Source organism: Saccostrea cucullata, unplaced genomic scaffold, assembly GCF_032062105.1.
Source record: "Saccostrea cucullata isolate Sc308-1 unplaced genomic scaffold, CSIRO_AGI_Scuc_v1 ctg887, whole genome shotgun sequence".
NCBI classification, from domain to species: domain Eukaryota; kingdom Metazoa; phylum Mollusca; class Bivalvia; order Ostreida; family Ostreidae; genus Saccostrea; species Saccostrea cuccullata.
The window spans coordinates 60207-88050 of NW_026940875.1; the positions used below are offsets into that span (position 1 = coordinate 60207).

The following is a 27844-nucleotide window of genomic DNA, read 5'->3' on the forward strand; positions in this document are numbered from 1 at the left end:
TATAAGCTTTAATTGAAACAAAATGACATTATTGTCGTCCTGTGCATTATTGATTTCTCATATAATGCTATATATTCGACTGTACAGAAACATTTCTGAAATATTTTAAAACTTTTATTTTAGTTTTATAATAAGGGTTTAAATTATATACAAATTAATCATAATAACACATTTTAATAGCAAAATATTTTCTCAAAAACACAGCTCATTGTTGGAAAATGTTTTGGCTTCCGTCCCAAAGAAGAGCTATTGGGTGTAAAGAAAACGGGACTTGCCATCTACTAGTTGACGTTTTCGGCAGAAATAGGACCATTTAAAAATTTGTTTGATGTTGGGAAATCTACAGTACATCAAGTGTGCGATGTCATTTAAAACATCTGCTTGAATACTAGTATTATATAATAATTATTTTTTCAGTATATTGTATAATGAAAAGGATCTAAAAAATTCTAACAGTGATCAAACTCAAAAATCTTTGAACAATACAAATATGCTAAAAGGAAATCAACATGAACCCCTCGGTGGACATTCATGATGAGATCAGGTGCCAAGTAGGTTACTTACGAATGCTTATTTTCACTAGTTGAAATTCCTGTAACATTAACTTTTATATGAGTAGCTTGTCTGAATTGAATACAGAGAGAGGTAGAAGAAAGTCATCAAGACCTACACGGTAATGGGGCACGAGCGATTGATGGAATGCATGTTCCTATCATTGCTTCGGAACATTTCCAGGAAGAGAACTTGAATAGTAAGGACACTACTTATTGATCCTACAGGGCACTTGTTTGCGACGACAGCTATGTCTTTAGAGACATAAATATAGGTTTGCCAGAAAGGGTGCAAGATGCCCTCGTTTTTGCAAATTTGCAAATTTATGTCGGAGAGGGGATAATGGCTCCTTGTTTAATACTTTTGCTTTCTAGCCACCAAGTCGCCCGCGTGGCGCAGTGGTTAAAGCGTCTGCTATAGTGTCGCGAAGTAAGGAGTTGATCCTTACGTCGCGGGTTCGAATCCCATTGTTGGAAGGGGGGACCGGTCCTTCGGATGAGACCGTATATAAACCAAGGTCCCGTGTCGCAGTAGGTGCTGACATGAAAAAGATCTCTCTCTGCTCAATCGCCCTGAGTGCCGAGCATAGGACAAAATTTGCAGCTTTCCACCGGCAAGTGATGAGTGAAAAATTCTCGAGAGGGACGTTAAACAATATACAATCAATCTAGCCACCATGTTTAAAGACTGATATTTTGCACGCCAATGCATACACAATCGAAACAACACTTAAAATGGAAATTTATAAAATAAACAAAACAGAATACATACATAAGTAAATTTGCTGCGTGTTCATATGACACAATTTACACGCATGAACTATTAATTTGCTACAAAATGTATGCAAAAGTTAATTTGCACCTAGTCCTGACCAGGTGTAAATTTAGTCAACTGTGCAGAATTTGCATATGAGTATATAAGTTCATACGACAAAAATTGCACATGTATAAATTTACTCATGTGTAAAATATACTGAGGTATGCAAATCATGTCGTATGAATGGGGTAGAATTTAAATTGGAGATATCAATTCTAGATGAATGTGATAATAGTATATGGTGAATATATTGAAAAGAGATCAATCTCATAAAAACTAGAAACAGTACAATTTTGTGAACAGGCCATAAACACGGAGTCCCGGAAGTGCCAGAGATGGACTCGGGGCCTAGGAAGAGTAAGCAATCCCTGTTGACCTGTCACATCCGCTGAGAGCATTATATATGAATCAGTTGTAACGTCAATTTATGTTTGAGTAGCTTCATTTTGGTTTAAAAATTGATCGTAGAGCATGCACTTGAGTAGAGAATAAGTTGGGAGATGTAAAAGTCATATGCAAGTGATAGCGGACTAGTACTACATGAATATGGAAAGTTGAAGATGAAAAAGCTGAAGTCATCTTGTTTGTCATACAATTAGTTGTCATTATCGTCTGTATTCAATAAAACATCTAAATATGAAGTAGATGTAACGGACTGTGTGCTGCGGTGTCTTTTATTTCAAGTCTACTGAGTCAACATATGAATGGGGAAAAAAACACCACTTTCCATGCAGAGGCGAGCATCAAACTTTGTCCTACACTCGGCACTTAGGGCCATTGAGCAGGGAAGGATCTTTTTTCGTGCCAGCCACCTCCTGCGACACGTGGCCTCGGTTTATACGGTCTCATCCGAGTCTATGTCCCCCAGTGAGATTCGAACCTGCGACGTAAGGATCAACTTCTTACTTCGCGACTCTAAAGCAGACTCTCTTACCATTGCGCCACGCGGGCGACTACTTCTATGATATTTTGTCACACATGCAGTACGTATCAATTTTCTGCTTAAGGACCCTCTCTTCACCAGTGAAAAATATTTTTTGGACATTTATAAAAATGTATTGCATAAAGGAGTTAATATTGTGCTAATCTATGTAATTTTCAATGTATGGTGCGTGGCATTTACCCCCGGGAAAAATGTTCAAAGACAACACAGTATCGGTGAATAGATATCGCTGTTAATTACTTAAATAGAGAAAATGGTTGTAAATAACACGTTCAGTTAATTTATTCTGACCTTTTAAAATGTTGAGAATACTTGAATTGATTACAAATTGAGTAATATTGTGTAAATTTCTATTTTATAGAATTTAAATCTAAGGGCAGATCACTCTAACTGCAGAAAAATACCTTAGAATCAGAACTCTTTAGTGTGCAGTGTAGAGAGGTTTCTTAAAGCTGAACAGGATTCGTAAAAGGAATGTGTCCGCCATTTTTTTCAATACTTCCACCAACATTTAGCTATACCTAATCTTATATAAAGGACAGGACATAGTCACTGTTCAGTGTAATCAGTCGACACCGGTGTAGACGGACGTATGCTATTCAGCACTCAGTAGCGACAATAATAACGTAATACTTCGTCCCTGCAATCCCTGGCTACTCCAATTTAGACTTTGACTCAAAAATATTTTTATGGACTCCAATGCCATTAAAAGTTTCAGACATGATGTAAAAGTTCTGAATGAGAGCCAAGTAAATCTTTTCTTGGTATAAGTTACTAATGAACATGATGAATCAAAACCAATTCAGAAGTTATTTTTATGTATTTATTTTAAATTTTTCTTCTTTCAAACAGGAAATCTGTTCAATAAAAGACTTTTTACTACAACAAATGCATGAGAAAATCTGAAATGCAAAATAATTTCTTGTAATATCTATAAATAATGTTTCAGTAATACTTACAATCCAATTTTACACATTCAAACTACAACTAGACCGATGGAATGACGTCTGTACAGCATCTTTCTGACCATCCCAATACAATGTCAACAAATAAATAGATATCTGGATTTTATACACATTTTTCACATATTTAAAAAAACACACACACAAGTATATAATGTGAACACAGATTGGTAAAACTTTATCATTTATGACAAAAAAATTTACACTGGAGCAACAAAGGGGAAGAAACAATAAAAGTGTTTGACAATGAGAGCAGATAATTTATAAGCATGAGATGAACACAATGGATATATGAAAAAAAGTCTTTGTAGTGATATGTTTTAGTCCATCAAAAACCTATCAAAGCAAGCACTTACAGAGCAAGTAATATTAACTCCTTAGCACTAAAGCTTTACATGTTAAAATCATCTTCTAATTTCTTCCCCCAACAATTTTTGACCCTCAATTTATTATGCACACTCCCTATCCATTTGTTATCTTTCATTTGTTTGTTTGTTTTTTTCCTGTATATTTCAAAAATACAAAATTTGACAATTTTCTCAACAAAACAGTTCTCAAACAGTATTTTACATGAAGTAACTACATTTAGTATGGTACAACACACTTTCCTTTTCTGTTAAACATGATCCATTGCACTTTCAAGGACAATAAAATGAACAAAAGCATTATTTATAAGTAGAAACGAATCAGATGGAGAAAGCCTTCCTTAAACTCCCTCCCATTGTCTTTTGAAGACAGAATTCGAGATTAAATAAATACAGATTCTATTTTAGAACATAATACAAAGCTGCCAACTAATGCCATTTTACAATGCTTACAAACAAAGGGAGGTAACTACAAAATAAACATGAAGATCACAGTCTCTCTCTCTCTAGCCCAGTCTGTGGTCAATGGTCGTGTAGAATCTCAAACAGACAGTTAGCCAGGGCGTTAGATGACTCCAGGGCACTCATAGCAGAGAAGCTGATCCTACGCTCATATTTCTTGATTAAACTAGAAACAAACAGAAGTAATATTAAAAACAACGCTTTCAGGACATAAGGGGTGTTAAGAAAGTTTGTTCCATGATGAAATATTTTCAAAAATTTCAAAGTAGTGCTTAGCTAAAGAGATGAATTTTCAAGTATGACAAAATCACAAAACTGTGCTTTAGATTTATGGCAATTCATTTCTAGCAGGAAATTATAGGATTTTTCTTCCATATGAAAATATATATAACATCTTTAAAGCACCCGAATGATAGAAATGCTGGTCATTTTGAGTGAAAATAAAGGAATATTTACTTTTGTTCCTTCATAGCTTAACTTGCGTCAGACAAGCTGATGAGCGTATAGGTATAAGAACGATAGATCACTTTTCAAAAGAATAGTTTGTCATTTTGAAATTTTTCACCCGACTTTATAATTTTTACATAGTATTTGAAAGGATGTTTTGACCTGTGTGCTTAATATATGTCACAAATATGCGTCATCCCTAATTTTTCTGCACAGACATAAACTGTTTAATACCTGCCTTCCCCTTATTGATTCAACAAAAAACAGTTAAAACCTTATCAGTAGCAAGAATGGACTCTGTAAACATGAAATATCAATCAAAAGCCTGAAAGGCTTCAATGGCGTCGAACAAGAAAAACAATTTTAAAAGATCTGCAAAAAGTTGACTCCGGTAACATAATAATAAAATTTAAAAAAAAATAGTCTTAACACAAATACAGTATAGGGCCTGATAACGTTGTGTCCTAGTTTCAGGGTTTTGACCAGAATCGTAAAATGTCCATCCTCTATAAATTAATTTCTTTTCAGTCAATCGAAGACATACGAAGGGTTTCATAAATTATTTTAATTAATTGCCATTTTCAGAGTGTTGTTCTGTTGTATAGTGATTGCATCTTAACTACAACCATGACTCTAATGTTACAAGTACGATCGACTTACGATAGGGCGCGGTAAACAAATGGAGGAAATGGATAAATACAGTAATACTGGCATTACAAAAGTTGTTCGGCTAAAATTGGATTGAAAATTAAAAGTTAAGATTAAGAAATTCAATCTTTATAGTTGTGTTGTATTCGTGTTTATTTTGTAATTATTTTACCGTATTTAAGATTATTTGTGTTATAGTAATCGGTCCCTAAATGTGATTCATGTCATTTTCAGTAGAAATTCTCCGCAACAACCAAAACGTTTTTCTTGCGTAAAAATTAAACATAATATCGTTGTTTTGTAGTAGTATTAATTGAAAATACAATTGATTTGATTTTATATTCAAGCTATTATTCATAGTGAACGTTTTAAAAGAAATTGGTTTACAGCTGTTGCTATTTTCTATTGCGGATGCATCCACTGACACGTGCGGTCGCGTAAACCTGACTGATCCCTAGATGCCGATCGGGCAAGCCCAACGCCATAAAAATTGTAAATTCTGATCGTATTTCTTTTCGAAAATAAAAGAAAATTTGGAATGAACTTTGTTAACACCCTTTAGGATATATAAAATTGAAGTCTTGGTTCTCAGGCCCGCGTGCATCCGTTTTGAGGTAGCCGCATTGCCAATTTTATTGTATTTTTTAAAAAATAAAAAGTGGGTAGGTGCATTTGTTTTGTAGTTTAGTATTCAAATATCACTTCCGGTAGCCATTTACAATGAGATTTTGGCTACTTCGTTTGAAAATACATTTGAGGACATTACCTACGATGTTTACACGCTGTTAAGCAATGGATAAGGCAGAATTTGACCAGAAATGGAAAGTATATCTGTGATTAAAAAAATTATCTTTATGTTAAGAAAATTCGGAAATAAAATTAAAAAAAAAACCTCCCTCATCTACTTTATTGCCAATAAAATGAAAAATAAAATGCCGCCCTCCCGCATCTGTTTTGGAGAAAATTGGCCTGAGAACCAAGGAATTAAATTTAGATAGCCTTAGTATTTAGCAAGTAAAACCATTAAATAAAATAAGCAAACCATCAAAATCATGATTAAAATTTGTTGTGAAGATTGTGTTGTCAGTATGGTTGTTCAGAATATTAACATTTTCTTCTCTCTTGTTCATGATGAGTTAAGTAATGTTATTTACTTTAAAAGTTATATTTGAGGTTAATATTACCTTCTTCCAGGTGCAGAATATCTAGCTAGGTTCCTGAGGATAAGAGCTGCAGTCAGACGGATATGCTTAGTTACTGGTCCTTCTCGCGCTTCCTGGAAAAAAAAAATAATTTCTTTAAAAACACCACTACTAAATAAATGTTATATCTTTAATCTACAAGAAAAATGTTCAATGTAATGACCAATAGGTGATTCTGAAGTACTTGCATTGCAGAATCTTCTTTATACATTATAAGTTATTGATGCAAGTAGTCACTCAGGCAGTGTTAAAATGTCAATCAAATTGTTTTGCTATTTTTCATGCTATGTCAAAAGAAATTTGATAAATGATCAAGCAAAAGAATTTTTTCTTCAAGAGAAAACAATACTGACTGTAAATTCTGGATATGGTGGTTTGGGAGAAAATCTTCGGATGGCCTGCCAAGCTGCATCAGTGGGGTAGACTAAGGCTGGAACTGTTTGAGGAGCTATGGCTGTTCCGCTCTGTTGACTCTGTTTCCGCCTCATTGTAGATGCTTTCAGAGCATTCTCAGAGCAGTGATGGTCCTTTAAAACATAAGATATTTAATGAAATTAATTTTCTCTGCATTTTATTAAGATTTTTACTCTTTTAAAATATTATCATTTAAAATTCTATTATATTCAAGTTCGTGAAATTCCAAAAAAAAATGTTTTGAGAGAACTATGTTCAATATAAGCATATTTTTTACTCCCATATTAAAAAGCCAAACTTTGAAAAATTTCTAGAAATGTACATAATTGTAAATTTAGGATATATAGGATGAAAAATCGGAATTAACACAAAATGTAGATGGAAAGTAGGTAATAAATATCAATTCTTGTCTCTTTGATGTAACAAACTTATTTTCTTTTAATGAAAGAGGAAAAAATGGACAATTATTCAACTTTTGACAATAAAATATCCACACATTTCTTAGATATCTTTTTACACATTGTATCAAAACATTGAGTTGGAGCTTGGGTTTGATGACTTCTAATCAGTATATTGAATATAAAATACTTGCACAAGGATATTTTAATAATACCCACCTGTACATGAGTAACTAGAGACCACTTCTTCCTCTGTAGTCTTTCACACCCCTCCCATCGACAGAATCCTTCCCTGTCCATCTTCAGGTGAGTGTCCAGCACATGCTTAAACACATGCTTGAAATTTTCAAAGCACCTGTAAAATATAAACACTCAAACTTTAAACTTTTGTTCATCTCAAGCCTTTCCTTGATATATGCAACTTGTTGCCTTCAAATTTAAACAATTAAAGAACTACCTTTTAGAAATGCCAACACTAATTCGGTCAAAATTCTCAATCAATACATGAAAATTTGAATGACTTACTGTTTGCAGCCTTGCCATTCACAAATGTAATCTGCTGTTGGGGCAGGTGGTGCCATTGGTTGAGTGATCGTTGATGAGGAATTTGAGCACCTGGAATCAGCACTTCCTGAGGAAGCGTTTCGACTACGTTTCTTGCCTCGTTTATCTCGAGTCCTGGGTGAGGATTGTTTAGGAGTGGTGATGACGGTGGTGATGTATTGCTGAGATTTGACTGGCATTGTCTGCACACCAAGAACATTTGTTGGAAAGTTCTGGACACTGAGAATGGGTGGTTGAAATGTGATGGAATGTTTATCTGAAGAGTCTGTCAGTGTGGATGCAATACTGTCACAACTGAGTTCTCCATCTCGCGATGCCTCCGGCGTGGGAACGTGGCGCTCTGGACACATCTCCATACCCATCTTCTTACCAACCATGTTGTCAGTGAGGGTCAGGGGCACAGTGGCGGTGGTCAGAAGATTGTTATTGACACTAACAATGGTCCCCACCACCAGACCAGTCTGTACTGTTTGGACATTGGTGAAGACATTCTGGATGAGATTGATACTATTGGAACCCACTGCTGTTGCAGTCATTTCGTTACCAATCGGAATACTTGGAGCACTGATTTGAATTTCACCAGGGTATATAGATCCTGGTGGAAGTGAGTCATTACTGTCACCATTTAAGACACATTCATCTATTTTCTCAGACTCTATTGCAGCTTTCAAAATGTCCACACAACCCTCTACTGGTAGTTTACACTCATCACTATTTTCCTCTTGCTGCTTAACTGTTGTTTCCTCTGTACCATTCACTTTCACTTCTGAACCATTGTTTCCTTCAATCACTGGTTCTGTGTTACCCTCCTCTTCTGTATTATCTGAACCTACAACCACTGGTGGGGCTTGATCAGCCACTGCTGTTGTTGGCTGGAGACACATTTCATTCTCTATCAGAACCTCCTCCTCTTCTTCCATTGGTGTCAGAGTGTCCTCAGTTTCTGATTCTCCAGCTAACTCGTAACACTTTGTTTCCTTTGGTTCTCCATTCTCCAAAATGTCTGTTCCATTTTCCAGAATTCCACTGATTGCTTGATCAATTTCCCCTTGAATCACTTCCCCATTGGTCGAGTCTTCATTCAACTCCATTCTGTCCTCCTTCATTGGTGAATCAATACCAATATGGTTCATCCCTCCATTTCCTAAATGTTTGTCTATACCATTGATCTTGGTAAGTTTATCCAAAGCTAACTTATCCATATGTTTGGAGGACTTGATATAGCCTTCCTCAGATTCACTCTCACTGATTCCATTACTCATGTGGTTCTGCTCTTCTGTTGGAGAAGGAATGACATTTTCCCCAGGAGAATTAAGAACTCCATTCATGGTAATGTTTTCCGTTTTTGAGTCCAAACCCATAACATTTTCAGGTAGAATGGTTTCTGATGATTCCTTCTCCTCTGTAAGAACTGGCATTTCTTCAGCCGATGCCTCCTCCTCCATGGGTTCCATCACATCTTCTTCCATCGGAATGTCGTCTTCCTCACACTCAGGTTCTTCCTCTAACATTCCTTCTATTGCGGAGATGGCAGCTGCCGTTTCATCAGCAGAGCTAACAATAGCAGTTGTGAGGGGAACATCAGTGTCTGATCCATTAGACAATGACTGTTGCGTGTCTTCCTCTGTAATCAGTAGAGAGGACACAGCAGCATCGGTTTCATCTTGAGTACAAATATAGTTCATTTTTGGTTTTTCTTTCACTACTAAAGCACTTTCACAGGAGTTTGTGTTTCTGTTGTCCTCTGGACTAAACCTTGGGGTGTTTGATGATGCAATGGATTGCTGAGGGATGGAGCTGGTGATTGAGCAAGGATTGAATGATGAATCACTATGATTTGGTATGGATTCACTGCTGAATTGGTTTGTGGGGTTAGCAGATGATGAGGTAGCACAGTTTAGCTGACTCTGGTGAGTCAGTGTTGTGTTGTCAGCAATGGTTTGGCTAGGTAAAGTGAAGGATGCAGCAACGTTCCCAGTGACACCAGTGTTGGTACTGCCAACTACTGGGTAAGCTGGCATCACAGTGTTGGGAGATGGGATGGATGAGGTGACAAGATGAGAGGTGGACGGCGTAGTACTGTTTACAGACTGGATTTGTTTCAAAGAATTATTTTCTATACGTTCTATACGGGCTTCAAGTCCCACTTTCACAACATCTTTGGCTCTTTCAACCTCTCCACATACATCTAAATCATAGTTTCGAGGTGAGCTAGACCTAGATGATGATGAAGGCTTGCTTTTTGGAGATGTTCCTTTGGGTGAAGACGATCGAGATGTTCTAGAACTGTTACGACTAGCATTGTTTTTGGTTGCACCTTTACTTTTATCTGATATTGGAGATCCTGTTTGGAGGGAAGGTTGACTAGATACTGTTGCTTGTGGAATTACTATCTGTTGTGTACCATCCATGAACGGCTGCACACCCTGTATTTGGAAAGTCTGTCCAAGGTTACTTTGGTCAAAGTAGTTCCCAGTCACAGTGTACCCTGATGTATCCTGGACAACAGGTACAAACGCCTGCTGTAACTGACCTTGAATGTGAGTACTCTGTTGTGTAGTGAATGTCAATAAGTGCATTGGGTTATTGGGATCCACCACAGCCTGAATTGGCTGTGGCGTCTGCTTTGGAGCAATAGGAACTGGAGATGACTGTTGAACTTTTAATTTTTTAGCCAACAGGTTCTTGATCATTCTTGTTTCATTGGAAGATGTGTCTGCCCCCTGTAGGTTTGTGGGATTCGGTGGGCCGGTCTGCTGGGGAAGTACAGGCATCTGAGTGGGGGAGGCCTGATTCAAATGCTGTTTGAGAGCCTGCTGTGTTTTTGGTTGAGGGGATTTTCCAACAGACATAATACTTGGTTGGTTTTGTGCTGACTTGCTATTAGAACTACTGGTTTGAGTCAGTGGTTTGGTGGCCGTGTATATTGCACTTTGTTGCTGATTTGTTGTGGGGACAGCACCACCTAGAGGAAGGAGAGGAGAGGCTTGTAACGAAGATAACCTTGGTGGTTCCATTAACCTCTGGCGAAGTGTTGGAGTTTGTGATGGATACTGATTGGCCATGACAACAGGAGATGGACAGTGGGGGACACTACTAAGACGAGTTTTACTGACTGAAAGCAGAACAAAAACCAAAACTAAAGCTACATACAACAATCAAGCTCCATATTACAACATCAATTTCACCACACAGTGTTTTATCTTGGGGTTTTTTCTAAAGATTTTGATCCCCAAATTCAAAAGCTATATATCTTCTTTCAAAATAATATCAACAGTTCATTTATTTATTTATTTTGACAACACTGTGAGGTATACGTGATGCTGCATATAATGTGTTAATCAGCAGGAATTCTAATTGAAATGTTTTAATAGAATGCAAAATAAATTTCAAAATGTTTTCTACATAACAGAATTTGAATGGAGAAGTTTTCTGGATGTGGAAATATACTTCATACAGAATGCAAATGTTACATATCAAAATAAATATCTGTGCAATTTGTTAGTAATTTGTATTCCCAATTCCTAAACAATCATGCAATATCAAAATCTAATTTACACTTTAATTACAGCCTCCTGTTAACTAGTCTCCCTTGTTTATGCAATTAATATGTGAAAAATACCTTGCATTAAACTTTTGAAGATTTCAAATCTTATGGGGTGGTGTTTGAAACATTACAGGTATATACTAACAGTGATCAAAATTTCATTTCTTTAACTTAGACATAAATAAATAAAATTCAAAAGTGAATTAAAATTAAATTTCATATGTTTGAAACTGCTTTGGTCTTTTCATTTCTGAAGTTGGCATCATGTTATCAAATATTCCTCAGCTCAATTTTTCTGGAGGAGACCAAATATACAAGCTTTGTTGACAGGAGAATTTAATTCAATACAACAGATCATGCATAAACAAAAATATATAATACAACACAAATTGTCATGGCCTTTCAGGGGATTTCAGATTTACTCCTCTTTTTGATGAAAAAAGAATTCTTTATTTGAATTTCCTATGGATAAATTGACTCCTTTAGTCAAAAAATATTATAATTAGACTTTTTCATTTGCATTTCCACCAGATTTACACGTGATACTATTTCTATATTTTAATTAGATTATTAGATACGACATATTTTCTATTAAAAAAAAAGCTTTTCATAACTGTAATCTGACCTGTGGATGGTATGGCGAATGGTAGAGGTGTTTTCCGCTTACAGATGCCTTTAAACCCTGCCTCTGACACACCCTCAGCTTTCTCTGTGCTGTACTGTTCCAGGTTAGGAAACACAACCCTGAAATGAGGAACATTCTATGCTTTAGAAGACAGTTTATTTTAACACAGTGATTTTGTCCATCTCTAATATGAAGATTTTATAGAGCAATATTATGTACATCACTCATTTCACATAACTTTACATTCTGCAAGAGAACAGGGGCCCGTTTTACAAAAGAACTTATGACGAAGACCAAAATCTTCAGTTGTTTATAAAATTTTGTAAAATTAATGATTCTATTTAAAATTGCCAGCGTAAAATTATTTTACTACATTCCTTTCAAAAAGATGAAAACCAATTCAATATAATGTAAATTAGAAACTTATAAACAGCATTAAATTTTGGTCTTAGTCATAGGTTCTTTTGTAAAATGCACTCCAGATTTTTATTTATTTGCTAGAAATAAAGCTCAAATCTGTTTTATATTCAGTACTGTAATAAGAGTTACTTCTGTTTAACATCGATGTAATCTTATGTTTCAAAAACATTTTTCTTCCTCTCTTGCTAAAATACTGTAACAACAATTACAAAGTCCTTTAAATTCAAGAGGTGCATAATTCAGATTGTCAAAAGTTGAAAATCACACACTTATCCTTAATCTTTATCAGGTTTGAAAAATAAAACTGCACACACTCAGCTTAAAGATCTTACTTGACACAACTGGCAAAGGCATTAGAAGACAAGATTTGAGGCAGTGAAAACTTCTTGGCAAAATTGAGGTACTCTGCATACATATGGACATGAGGCAAGGAGGACCCATCCTTGAGCTCAAAGGTTGACTGTAACCTACAAATTCACACAGAGATTAAAACCTTTAAAACAAATTTTCATCAGAGTTCTGGTATATAAGTACATGCAATTTATAATAAAGGAAATTCTACTTCACTTTGTAGTGTGTTTCAAGTTTACTTTCATTTACACTATTTCTACATACCACTGATAAGTAGTAGTCTCTACATCACAACCTGTGGTGCTCATCTGTTGCTGTGCAGTTTCTAAATTAAAAGAACACTAAGATCAAACATCAAATTTCTGAAATTGTTCCTAATGCTATAATGCTATAATTCATATATATATATTTTTCTTTTCTTTAATCAATTCATTTTTGCTGTGTCTTCAAAACACTGTTTATAAATCTTAAGTTAGTAACATTTTTCAATCTTAGTACTTACCTTTATCTAAAAATATTTTTATTTAAGATTTCCATCTTCCCTAACTTTACTTTTTTTTGTACTTGGAAGGCACCTTTACTTCTGAATTGTACTCACTGTGAGAGGGAGGGAGGGGCTGAGACACAGGGTGACCAGGGGTCCCTGGCACTACAGAAGCCTGACCGTGGTCCACACTGACCCCCGGCATCATGTGTAAAGGGGGACAGTATTCCACAACCTTAATGCCCACCAGAGAGTTAGCTCCATAAGACTGAGCTTCTATTGTTAAGAGTGAGACCAGCAGATCTGAAATATACATGTAGATTTGTTACAATTGACTTTCAAGTTAAGGATTACAGAAAAAAATTCTGTGCATAAAAAGTGTCCCTGACAATTGGACATTCCTATAAAAATTGAATCCTTGTCAAACTCTATTTACTTTTCCATTTCATCTTTCCTTGTAATGACACAAATTTTAAACTTCACCAATGAAAATTTACTATATGTTAAATGCTCTTCATTTATCAAAGTAATAATTCCTATGTCTACCTACCCACAGCATGTTTGACAGCTGCAATCTTTGTTGTGGTGTGTTCTCCCAGTTCTGACAGCTGATATAGTGCCTCCAGACTGTACACGATAATCTGAATATCAAACACATTCATCAGTCGGACAATGTCAGCGTATAAAGCGTCCTCTAAACTCTCTGTCAGCTGGTCTTCATTCTCATCAAGTAGACAAAGCTTGCTTAAAATCTCCAGACCTGGGAAAATAAATTTTTCACATAAAATATCTTATCATGTAATAAGGCACAAACCTCCACATCTCAAACAACAAATTGACTTCGAGATATTTGACGATTTGAGATAAAAAAGGTGAGAAAAAAACAAAACAAAATGTGGTTGGGACTTCCAAAGCACTTCAACATTCCCCAGTAACAACATCAAACACTCTGAGTTTTTTTTTTACAGAAATCTAGCAGTAAGACAGGCAATATAATTGCTCATTTTTGTCGAGACATTTATCAACTGTAAGATAAGGGCTTTATTTAGTAACAGATGCTATATCTGTATAAAAAATTTATGCGATTTTGCATGTATGGTACATATACTACAGGATTCATAAAATGCCAACTGCTGTATAACATAATTTTAACTTAATTATCATGAAATGGAAAACCTGATTCTAATTGCAATAAATTCTCCTTCAGCAAAGTTTGAAGATTAAAGACAGATAAGATGATAACAGACTACATACCTCTCACAACTTCATACTTGTCATCTGAAGACAAACACTGCTTCAGAATCTGCAGCACCAAATGTGAGTGATCATCTGTTGTAAGCACAAACTGAAACGGAGGTCAAGGTATTTAATTCTTTTTCTGAACTTCTTTACATCATAACCAAGCAAAAGGGTAAGGTTCCAATCACCCTTTAAAAAATCTCTGTAGAATTCTTTTTATAGCGTTTTTCATGATTTACTTTCAAAATCTTTATGTACAACAGTAGATTAAACCATGTCATAAATAACCAGAAAATGTGTTAATGAATAACATTCATTTAATGCTAATTTAACCAGAAGTCTCTGTCGAGACTGAAGCTCTACTGGTTTGAACTTATAGCAAAGGAAGAGAAAAGTACTTAAGCAGCTGGGATTTGAAACTTTTTAAACAGCATTAAATAGAATAATGATCGTTGATAAAGTCTCTTAATGTTCTTAGTGTAGTCTACTTGTGTGCCAAGTTATACTGAAATCAGACCAAAACTGTAGGAGGAGTAACATTTTGAAACAATTTTACAGACATTTCTATTTTTAGTAACCATGGCAACACTGCTCATCGAAATCAAAAACCGATGCACAGAATTATGTATCTTAGTGTATTCTACTTGTTTGCCAACTTATACTGAAATCAGACCAAAACTGTAGGAGGAGTAGCATTTTGAAAGAATTTCACAGAAATTTCTATTTTTAGTAACCACGGCAACACCGTTCATCGACAATCAAAAACCGATACACAGAATTATGTATCTAAGAGAGTGTATTCTACTTGTTTGCCAACTTATACTGAAATCAGACCAAAACTGTAGGAGGAGTAGCATTTTGAAAGAATTTCACAGAAATTTCTATTTTTAGTAACCACGGCAACACCGTTCATCGAAATCAAAAACCGATACACAGAATTATGTATCTTAGTGTATTCTACTTGTTTGCCAACTTATACTGAAATCAGACCAAAACTGTAGGAGGAGTAGCATTTTGAAAGAATTTCACAGAAATTTCTATTTTTAGTAACCACGGCAACACCGTTCATCAAAATCAAAAACCGATACACAGAATAATGTATCTTAGTGTAGTCTACTTGTGTGCCTAGTTATATTGAAATTAGATCAAAACTGTAGGAGGAGTAGCATTTTGAAAAAATTGTTTACAGACAGACGGACAGACGGACAGACAGACAGACGGACAGACGGACGGACGCCGGACGCATTACTATCGCATAAGCTCTTCTGGTCTCTGACCAGTAGAGCTAAAAACTTTCAACACTGTTCTATGAAGTTCTTGCTAGTTTGGTGGCTTTAAATTCATTCCAGGGAATAAGACACCTCGGAAAGTTAGAGTTAAGATAGGTTTAAAAGTTTATTATTCCTATCCTAATCCAAATCGCTCTATTAGGGGTGGTAACTCACCTTTTCTGCAATGTTTCCCAAAGAATCTAAAGCCAGCTGACGAAGAGACCCGTAAGAACTGTGTATACACAGCATTAAAAATCTGAAAACAAAACAAAAGTTGAAGCTCTATTCCATCATTCCTTTCTTATTTTATTTAACATGGACATTCTTGTACACATGTAAAATAGATTTTAGAAAAAGCTCACCTAAAGACTAAATCATTTTCTGACATAAATTTCATATTTTCTTCTTCAAATGACAGATTCCTAATTATGACAGCCAGCTGAAAAAATATAACATCAACTCATTAACCTGGTAACTAAGAGGATTTGACTGACTTACTTACTTCAGTTAACAGGCAGGAATAATAAAGTTAATCAATACTTTTCTTGTTTCGTTATTTTGGGTGGAATTGGAACAGTAAATAAAAGTAGTCTCGTAACACTTTAACCTTTTAAAAAAGCATATTAAATCACAAATATTAGATATTACAAAGGCCCAATAAGAGAGAGTGATTCATACCTGCATAACCCTCTGTCCCTCCTGATCATGTATCCCTGCCTCCTGTCCAAGGTTCAATAAAGACTGACCTAGTAGTTCTCCTGAAATGGTAATAAAGCCATCAATGAAAAAATCATATATCACCCACAACCTCTGTGTACTGATGTTAACAACTTATCATTTTATGCTGATTATTTTCTTAATGCAAGTTTAAGAGGTTTACTTTTCACATGGTTAAACTCAGTATGCAAACCATTCAAAATGTTCATATTTTGCAGACAAAAAAAATAACTTTTGGAATGTTTTAATTATTGTTGTTCTCTACATTAATATTACTATCCTCTTACACTAAGTTCTGTAGTTGTCATATGAAAAGAATTATACTGGTAAGCCACTTACTCTTTACATATCCCCGGTTAGTGTGAACTAAGCCTCGGATAGTCTCCTCACTGACAGTCTCAAACCAAAACTGTAAACAAAAATAAGAAAATTAACTAAAATAAGTCTACATCACTCAGGTAAAGCAAGTAGTAGTATCCATGCTGATTTTATCTACATTTAAGATCTTCAAAACTCACATGAATGAAATTCTTGTTAGAGAGTTTCTTCCATTCCTGTTCGTACACATCTTCATATGTTCCATTATCTACAAAGTCGAGAATAACAAGATTTACTTCAAAAGTTCATAAGGCCTCTTTAATGCAGAGATCACACTCTTTGAAGGATTTCTCTCTCTACTCTTTCTTCTCTCATTCTCTCTCAGTCAATCATATGCACCACAATGACTTTTTATCAACCTTTATCACTTAATCTATATTCAGCATGTTCAGTGAGTTTAACATTGCTTATACTTCTCTCTCATGGAAATAAACCCTTCAGTTTCCTGATTTAACTTCCAAGAAACACACAAATAGAAATATGACTGTAGGATATAGAATTATCTTCATTATTAATTCATAGTTATATCTTCCCCTATTCTTTACATAAGACCTGTGACATACCATCAGAGAAGATTCCTATGTGAGCCATGAGAAGTTGAAGCAGGTTCCTGGCCTTCCTCAGCAGTAGGCTGTGTCGACTTTCACTGGACAGTAGGGTACACACATTGATCGCAAAGTCCACCTCGTTAGGAAACCCTGACATCAGGGCCTTCTCCAGTTTGTGGTAGTCGCTGGTCTTAACAAAGTCCGTGGACATTCCCACCACACTCCTCCCATGATCTACAGGGAAAAAGAGAAAACATAATTATCGTCACAAAAATCTCTCATAGACTGCATAACATACAAGAAATAATAACTGAAGTGAGAGACCAACAAGATGTGTTTGTGACACTATGCGCCCGGCGGCAACAAAGTTCAAAAACAATATATACCCCAGGTCTATCAATCTGGGTGCATAAAAAGGTGGCAACATAAATCACAGGTTTTTGCTATGTTTGGATCTGTAGCTCTCTGGTTTATCTGTCTGAATTTTCTTAATAATCAGAAAGCTACAGTTCTGCAGCTACCTTTTTTTCAATTTAAAAACATGATGATTAAACAGAAATTTTAATGCAAATTGTGGCAAAATATTTGATAGTAGACCAGTTTGTGTTTGTAAATCACTGGTTAAACAACGTTAAATGCAAATTTCCTGTACAAACATAAAACGATGAGAAATGATTCATTGATATTTAAAGATATGTATGCCGTATTTTTGCACAGCTGAAACCAAACAAAAATTTCTATATATTTCTATCAAAAAAACATTCTCAAATTCGACGAAATATTATTCGGTATTAACGAAGTACTGGCCAGGAAAGAACACAATATTCACATGCATATTTATAAAGGATTGACGTTTATGTTAACGTTGGATCTGCGCATGTGCGCGGGAAAAGCATAAGTTTCATCTAGGTCGAGGCACATTTTGTGTGGTTCTTCAGCGAGGAACCAACAAGATTTTTAAATCGACCAATCAGCTCAATGAGTTGTATTTAATGCATTTATAGGTTACTACTCATGATCAGTACATAAATACTTCATGTGTTTTTCGAACAGGCTAGTTTTTTTTTTTTTAAATCGCTCTCAGAAAGACGTGTTACATTTCCCAAGCATTTACACGCTTAATGCATTATGTACATTATCATCTAAAATCCCATGCTAAGATTTGCACACAAATGAACAATGCTAAATATAAGAGTTGCCACACTCTATTGTACAGGTCCGTTTGTTTACAATTTCCCCGTGCTCTACCGACAGTGAAAAGACAATTTCACGACAATATGACTATATGTGATCAAAAAGCAACTAACTCTGAGGTGTGCTCACTTGACAATGTTTACAATGTACAACTTCGAAACATACGGCATGCTAACGGAAAAACTGCATTTGTTTGTTAATGTGAGCATGGGAATGCCAATTAGTAACTATCCTTCCTATTTTTCATAAAACAGGTTTTAAAGAAAATGTAAATTGGTTTTTGCGTCAATTGAACTCGCACCGTAGCTCTCTAACCCACGTGTTTGTAGTGAAAACGTAATAGACCATCAGAGAGCTACAGTTCACGGATTGGACCATTGTTTGCTGTGAGCATTTAAACGTGTTCATGAATATTTCAATAAGAAATTTTAATGCAAATTGTGAGAGAAAATATTTTTACAAAATAATATTTGTAACTTTTAAAAGTGATGGAGTGGAATTGTCTTAATTGCAAATTTACTATAAAACACAACTTGATGAGACACCACACATATTTATTTCTTTAGCAATAAAACACTAATACGGCATATATATCTTTAATGACTTCAGGAATATCTAATGACATTATTTCTTTCTATCTTTAAACACCTATATATAGCCTTCATTCAATGACATTAATTCAAGTAATGAATGTGATTTAAAATATTTTTAGGCCTTTGATAAACCATTTTAAAGACATTTCAGCAAAGACTAGTGATTTTTCATTGTTGAGTCAATTTGAAATTAAACTTTTGTCAGTAAGGAGATCAATAAGAAGATATGTAAATCATGTGAACATCTTCAGAATTTCTCACCATAGAACATCCTAGTAAAATGACTTACAGAGATGAATTACTGCTTTAATTTTGCTATCGAAGATGATTTTACAAAGTAATCATGGTAATGTAATTTAAGGGAATAGAAATATTCTATAAGACTAAAACACAGAGAACCTGGAGAAGTGTAGTGGGAAGAAAATAATAAAGGGTACCCTGAGAAAATATACCTGAATACACTATGTACTAAAGTCATTAACCAAGGCTATCAGTGCCCACTTGATTTATCTCTTCCTTTACTGCTAAATTTTTTGATAATCTTTTCGATATATTCAAAACTCTTTCAATTGAGCTAAAAGGTAAACTGGAACTTAAATGTGAAACAAATGTGTCTGAGACATTTAAATGTTACCATTGAATATGTGTACGCAATAATTAAAGTAAAAATTCCATGCCATTTATCATGTTTATCATAAACATATTGAAATACAACAAAATGACAAACTGCAACATGGCATGCTTAACAATGAAATCATGAACATCATTTTGGTTATCCAGTAACAAAGTACGGTGTCTAAATTTGCGAGATCAGAAATTATGATATAGATCTTCTACTAAAAATATTTATCACGTTCAAATTCAAGTATCAATTTCAACTTGATTCACAAGAGAATAAGAAAGTCATCAATCTTTAAAAAGAAATGAAAAAAAATTTGATTGATCTGTTGGTGAAGTTATCGAGTCTACAGCATTGACTACTAAAGCATTAAAGCTCATCTCTCTGACAGATGCATTGCATTAATGTACTGCATTTAAAACAATTTCATTCCTATATTCAGCTAAATCTTCTTGAGCACTATCAAAATCTAAGATATTGCATATGATAATCTGTAAATTCAACAGCTATAAAAGACAGACATGTTGTCTACTTTTAATGGGTAATGCATACATCAATATATACCTTTGTACTTTTTCCTTATAGTACATGTAGTACTCTAACTTTTACCTCAGCACTTCAGTAACTTTATTTCAACCTTAACCGTAGGCCACATAATGCATATTTCATAAGTTACTGCTATATCTCTATTCTAATCAATTAATTGTGTCCTTTAAGCTGGTGGAAATTAAAAGAAACCAGTGCCAACATCTAAATCCTTGATGTCAAGCACTTAACAATGAACTTTACTTTTTCAGTCCCCGTTCAACATAATATACTTCCAACTGATGCTTAGTAAATTGACCACAACAAAAACTTTCACTTTTTGTCATTGGTAAATTCAGTAAATAAAGTCACCATTAGAACACATGGTAAAAGAAAAACAGAAAAGTGAATCTCACAGTGAATCTCACACTGTCACTGAACTTTAACCGATACAACGGCTCATCCATGACAATCAACATTGTAACTGACAAGCAATCAACCCTGACTGTCCTCATTTGTAAATTTGTTTACTAATATGGCTATACATATATCAATGAAAAATGTCAGCTACATACATAACAGAAACAATGCCATGGAATACTGCATAAATAGTAGATAAATAGGCATCTATTTTCTCACCTGAACTTTGTTAATTCAAGCAACCTCTAGGTTGCAACCCTTGCATCATGTACTCCAACAATAATTAACAATTAATGTGGTAACATTTACTTTAATCTAATTATCAATATTAGAGGTATACCCCTACAGACCGTGCCTACCTGAAACTTTGTGTTGGTCGTAGTTGTAGGAGTGGGGAATCCCAAACAACGGGAGACAAGCCTTCTTACGGAGAGGTCCCTCTGAGTCCTCGTCATCTCTCTGGTTAGGGTCAGCTCCGTGGAAATAAACCTTCTCATACGCATCTAGGTACCTATAATACATAATACATTAAAAGAGTACTGCATTTATATTAATCAATATTTTACTGACTGCCATAAAAATACATGTATCATTTCAAATATATTACAGTTAGATTTTATACAGCAATTTCACAAATTCTTCAATATAAGAATTGGCATTTGCCAACACAATTTTTCTTTTTTTACTTTATATAGGTGATAGATTAAAAATCATAGTTGTCATTGCAACCACTGCCAAAACTATTAAATTATGGCAAACTCAAAACTTTTATATATTTTCTGCAATCTGTGCCAAAGGTATGTTTTATTACCGACAAAATTATGTGTTTTGCCAATCATTCTTTACCCTGTTTATATCAAATATTTAAGTTTTATCAAAACAAATTAACTACTGTTTCATTTTACAACACTTCAGCTTCTTTTTTTATACAGATGACATAATTTTTTTCCAATTCCACAAATGATAGAAAAAAAATCAAATAAAACAATGCTACATTGTTTACATCAAATTCTGTAAATAATGGAGTAACCCATCCTAGCAATATCCACCTTACACTATTGATCTAAACACATAAAAATGCAGTAATTATCAAACACATTTTTACTGTCTCTTTTAAACAGACTTTAAAAATCAATCACCAGAAATGGAAATGACGAAGTTTGAAACATGAGAATGTCTTGTTTGCCGGAAGGAAGGAATCTCCGAGAGATTTTTACAGGGGACCGAGTTTCCATGAGGGATGATAATGGAGGTGAATAAATCAATACAATAACAATAAAATCATAGGAAATACAGCAAGCTTTCATAAATCTAGGTCTGTTCCCTCCTGACACCTGTGTACATTGAGGCAAAATAGCACAAGATTCTAAATTCCTTTGGAAGGGAAAAAAGAATTTAGGTATTAAATGATTGTTGAGTAAAGGGTAGAGACTGATATATCATAGCAAAATGGAGATTCTTTTTTCCACAGCATATTAAAAAAAAAATGCCCTTTCATGTTTACCTTCATGATAACCTTTCTAATCAAATAGTTTTGGGTTTTTTTTTCAAATGAATACCTACACACAACATTTGATCCTAAGAAGTATGACCCTGCAGCCAACATACCTTAATTTATTTTTATTTGTTAGTGATCCATGAATCTGAGAAAAAAGTTTGAAAAATCTCTTACCTGACGTAAATGAATTTTAATGCCTGAGTTCCATTACTGCATCCTCCTGGAATCTTGAAGTCAGACAGAAAATTTTCCCAAATCTGTTCATCATTAATCTACAGAAGAAAAAAAATTATACATAATTTCTGACTCTTGTGATAGTTTGTATGGTTCCAATTAATCAATAAGCAACTGGCATTTAAATTAAGATGGAGAGATTGTGAAACTTCCCCGTCAACTTCCTATAGCCATCAAGAGCTGACCTTCCACTGTCAATACAAGTAAGGACACTTCCTCATTCAGCAAGGTAAATCTATTTATAGCACACTCCGAGGGTTGACCCTAGTAAATTAATTCACTGTCTAGCCACACAGAAGGTTAAATGAGAAATACCTCACAGTTACTGTGTAACAGTCTCTGGATTTAAAGGAAAATTGCACCAACAGTAAACCAACATTCCATCAGCAAAGCAACTGTCAAGTTTCAACACTTAATTATGTTGTTTTGAATGAAACTAATAAGCCTGCCAAAGGTATACACTAGAAACGGGTCTATACATTAACAAAGACTAAAACAATTTTGTCAAGCAGTTGCATATATAATATCTGTTTTATTCCAATTTGGAGTTTCATAAGTAACACTAATAAATACTTGATCAACTTTAGGCTTTGTATTGTACATCATCCAAAAATTTATAATTAAGTGCAGCCCACATAAATCTAACATCACACATTAAAAACCCTTCCAAGCTTGACAAATACCAGAAATTAAATTCTCGTGTAGCGACAGTTAACTGTACACTAGCTCTTCAACAAATACCATCACCAAGCACAATAAAGCTATATCTTGAGACAAGTCTCATATTTCAAGTCGATGAATTCTCTTTAGAAATAATGTCACTAAGTGTTCACATAAGGAAAGAAGAAAAACCTGTTCTTTTATCAGAGAATCATTATTTACCTCATTAAGGTTTCCTACTTTTTTTTAATTTCACTGAAGGGACGGATATAAAAGAAAGACAGACTGGCTGAAAAGGAATATAAATCCAATATCAATATAACTGCCTCCATTTTACACAAAATCACAAGCTAAATTTCCTGCCTTTTTCTCAACAATAAAAGGGACAAAATTCCTTTCATGTCAACAGTAGGTCCTGGTTTTCTGCATATGGACAGATAACAAACTGATACACAGTAATATGCTGGCTCATATGTTAGTGATAATCAAGTCTGGATAGAACAACAGGTCTATAGCACCAGATCAAAAAGCTGTTTTATCTTTCAAGTCTACCATGGAGATAAGAATCCATAGGAAAGCATAATTTTGTTCCTTTATTTCTCTGCTTTAGTTTATTATTTATTTATCAATTTTCTTTTAAAATGTTAGCTAGACATTAGCACACTTCTTTATTTTTACCTTATCCATGATGTTTACATTGTAGGAAATTTTAATGTCTGAAATCTTGAAAATTTATACAATGTATGTCTCAAAAATTTTTTAACATGTCAGAATATTCATTTCAAAAGAGATAAAATAAAATGTTTACTAATAAGTTTTGTAAATTCCAAAAACAACATGTTTTTTTAAAGAGTTATTCAACAATAATAATTTCCCTACATGATTCTAACAAACTGCAGCACAAAAATATTGAACTTCCAAAGATTCCATTTTCTAAAAAAAAAGTTTGACAAATGGTAAAGAAAAGCAGAATATGTTGGACAATTTTATGATCAAAAAGTAATGTGATTAACTTGATGAGGCACCAATGAAAGAGATGTTCCGATTTATCCTGTACACAGAGAGTAAAATCAACCAGCTCATACTACCAGCAGAGTGAACACATGAGTTTCTACACTAACAAGTAGGTCACACAAAACTTTACCTGAGAGATAAGTCTGTTTACACACTGATGAATGCAGTCAACCAATACAGCATTGATTAAAGGGGGAAATCCAGCACTATTTATAGTTCACTGTGAGTGACTGTGTAAGCAGTTTGAAAGTATGCATGGCTCAAAAGCATATATATATATATATACCGGTACACTCAATTAAAGGCCTAATATATAGAACTCCTTCAGATTTTCCCAAAAAGAAACTTTTTATTTTAAATATGGTTGGCAACAAACAGTCAAACACACTGCTCTAAAATCTATGGCCTGTAAATATCGTAAATAACTTTCAAAATGTTACTGTCATGTTGTTACCATACCATAAATCTCTCTGGTTCATGGAAAACTGTGTGGAAAATTTTCAACAAGTTTCTGTTTGTAAATATTTTCTTTGATCTAATTAGTCTTCCAACAGAAAAAGTAATCAGGCAGTACTCTTAACAAGACAAACCTGACATTTTTTACATCAAAAACACAGGGGAAAAAATTTCACCCTTTCTAAATATCACCTCTGTTTTATGTTCCCTATGTAATATTCTATTAAACATCTTTACACTGAAGTGCTGCTGCCATGCCGTAGATTAGCATTAAATATCTTGATCCAGAAAACAATTCTTGTTGGTGTTTTCACATCCACAGATGCCACATATTTTGGACTCTGTTTAACATTTGGCTGCATTTTTTACTACCTGTTAATTCCATGCATTAAAAACTTTTGGACTAAATAAGGACTTTTACATCAATGTGGTATATTTCTTTATTGAATGACCTTGGTTCAAAGCCTGACATGACTTCTGTCCAGCTGCACAGTAATCATGGCTTTTTCCCTTGAACATCTTCCATTGTTCACAGAACTGGATCTCTATATTTGATATTTTAAGTTGTGTAAATGTCGTTATATTAATTACTTGGAAATTTCAGCAATATCTGATTTCTCCCTCATGTATATCTGGTTGTTTTAGATCCAACCACTTCAATTGCACATGCAGACAGAGAGGTACACACTGTGTTTGAATGTTGATGAATGAAGTAAAACAAAGATTAAACTTCAAAATCAACATCAAAATTGATAACCAAAGCAGCAAAAATTGTAAAACAAAGATTAAACTTCAAAATCAACATCAAAATTGATAACCAAAGCAGCAAAAATTGGCAAAGTATTGGTGCAATAATCAAGTCTAGTATATGAGACAGTACCATGAATAGTAACTTATCTCTTTAGACAAAAACAATGCATTCCTCATACATCGTATGTTTTAACTACACACAAACCTTACAAAACACTGAAGAATGTTCATCATGTTGTTATTACACTAAATCATGAGAACTGATTCATGTGCAAAACAGATTAAATCTGGAGACCAAAGCGCGATGAAAGTTTATCTAACTAGCACATTTTCATTTCTGTTGGGCAGGACTGTCTCAATTTACCAAATAACTGAATACCATGGTCCAAGTTGTTCAGTTCAGTTACATTTTTCCCAGATTCAGTCTGGGTCAGGTTTGTACAAAATATGACATCAAAATCAATCAAAAGAATGGGGATCTTAATGACAATACATAAATAAACATCACAACTGATATTATAGCAGCAACAAAATGCTTGTGAAACAATGTGAAACAAGCAAGAGAGGTCATGTTGTCACTGTTGTCATGTGAGATTTTTTTTTCACATTTATTGATTTAATTCAAGAAATTATAGTTCAAAACAGATGCAAAGAATAAAACCGAAAAACTCAAACAAAACCCAATAAAATTCAATGAAGTGACCAGACCCAAACAATGTTGAAACTGTGACAGTTCTGTGTGACTGTCACACAAAAAACCCTGCATTTTCCAATGTTCAGACATTAGAAAATCTTAAAGATGCAATATTTATGTTTGACATTTAAGTTTTTTTATTTATTTGTGAATGGCTCTGGCACATACACTATCATGTTTTGATGCAAAAAGAATAGCTATACTTATTGAAATTTAATAAAATATTATGAAAGAAGATATTTTTTACTTATAATCAACTAGAAAAAGAAGTCAAACATATATAGGCTATTTGTCCATTGCCTTCAATATCCCTAATTGGTAGCATCCTTCATTGACTTGAACCTTTTTTTAAGTGTTATTGATAAATGTACAGAATACAACAAAGAGACATCTGAATTATTTCATGCCTTCTTTTAACTTAAGAAAAACTTTAATAACCATATTAAAAATAATGAATATAAAAAATAATAAATATTTCATGCTACCAAAATTGACATGTCGGCAAAATAATAGCCCCTCCCCTTCATCTTGGTTAGTGGTAGCCATTTTGCTTTGCCTCACAAACTCAACTCGATGTGATTCTTCAATCAGCTATATTTAGATAATAATATCTACTAATACACTAACTACAGACGCGCGTGGCTGCAATTGATATACTAATGACTAGACGGAGGTAAATTCAAACGCGAAATTTACCTTTCGCCAACCACCAAACTTGATCACTTGTCGATACAACAAATACATGTCGACCTCCTTTCCACCTATAACTGGATTTTTTCCAATGGGAGTTCTACAAATATAATAAAATATATTCAAAACATGTCTATGATATTGTTTACATACTGAAACGCGATTGAAAAACAATCACAACATGGAAACTCACCCTCTATTGCGATGAAATTGCTTGAGAGTTGACATGAATTCATCTTTCTCTTGTTGATAAGTGAACGGGTCTTTGTTTAATATTTTAGCCATTTTTCGTCAAATCATTGATAAATATCGATGTTTTATGCACAACGCGCTGAATATAAACATAAACAATAACTCCGCCACCACCGCGCACTCAGCAATACCCTAGAAAGGTGGTCAAACGCAGGGAAAATCCTCAATATTCGGGGAATCCACCGACAGAGTCGGCTGCACCGACCCGACACACACGTCTTTCAACACAATACAATCGATCTCACAGCCCGATATAAGTCCTACTATATGCCGTATCGAACAGAAGGTGTATTGCTCTCGATAAAGTAAACCGCGATTCAGCCTCCAAGATTCATAGTTGACCATACGTGCATAAAATCTTAGAAATATTCGTAACAAAAAACATAATGATCATGCCTAAATACCAATGATCACTAGAGGGGTGACGCTATTGAAGCAATGCTTCGGCGTAGTTATTCAAAATGGCGGTGGCCTTGTATTTCGAGTGCGCAAGTTGAGTGGTTGTTTTTACGCACAAGAAAATGTCAACTGGTCAAAATTTCACTACAGTTCAAAGCATTTTTACGAATACTCATATATGAGAGTAATTTCTTGATTGAAATTGTGTACCTGTGAACCAACGGATATATATTGCTTACGCGATAGGCGTTAATCCGCAGGTCAGACCATTCAGTGGCGGATCTAGTACTTTTTTTTAATAAATGTGAAACAGGTGTTCAGGGAAACATACAAAGGAGAACATTTCGTTTTTAATAATAAAAAATTGCCAACTTACCTGGCATTTTTTTTTAAAAGTCATACTAGAGAAAATGGAAAATAGTCTTCAAACTCGAATTTTCGGGCGGGGGTGGGGGTGGGGGGTCCAACTTTCTTTCAGAACGTTATTTAATTT

At 34.4% G+C, this 27844-nt stretch overlaps 1 protein-coding gene across 2 annotated transcripts; it reads right to left on the minus strand.

Moving 5' to 3' along the window:
• Positions 1–3120: 3120 nt before the first annotated feature.
• LOC134256565 (AT-rich interactive domain-containing protein 2-like) lies at positions 3121–27384 on the minus strand. 2 transcript variants are annotated; one of them, XM_062739250.1, is made up of 21 exons: positions 26894–27384; positions 26707–26800; positions 22377–22474; positions 21064–21215; positions 17369–17587; positions 16946–17013; positions 16767–16836; positions 16389–16468; positions 16073–16149; positions 15885–15966; positions 14455–14545; positions 13751–13960; positions 13315–13503; positions 12981–13041; positions 12698–12832; positions 11946–12064; positions 7735–10738; positions 7429–7564; positions 6751–6924; positions 6380–6471; positions 3121–4266 (listed from the first exon to the last, which is right to left on the minus strand). In XM_062739250.1, exons 1-21 carry the CDS (start codon positions 26983–26985, stop codon positions 4161–4163), a joined length of 5349 nt encoding a protein of 1782 aa, XP_062595234.1. In that variant the 5' UTR covers positions 26986–27384; the 3' UTR covers positions 3121–4160. The 2 variants fall into 2 exon arrangements, with proteins under 2 accessions (XP_062595234.1, XP_062595233.1); XM_062739249.1 differs by having other exon boundaries at positions 7735–10888.
• Positions 27385–27844: the final 460 nt, after the last annotated feature.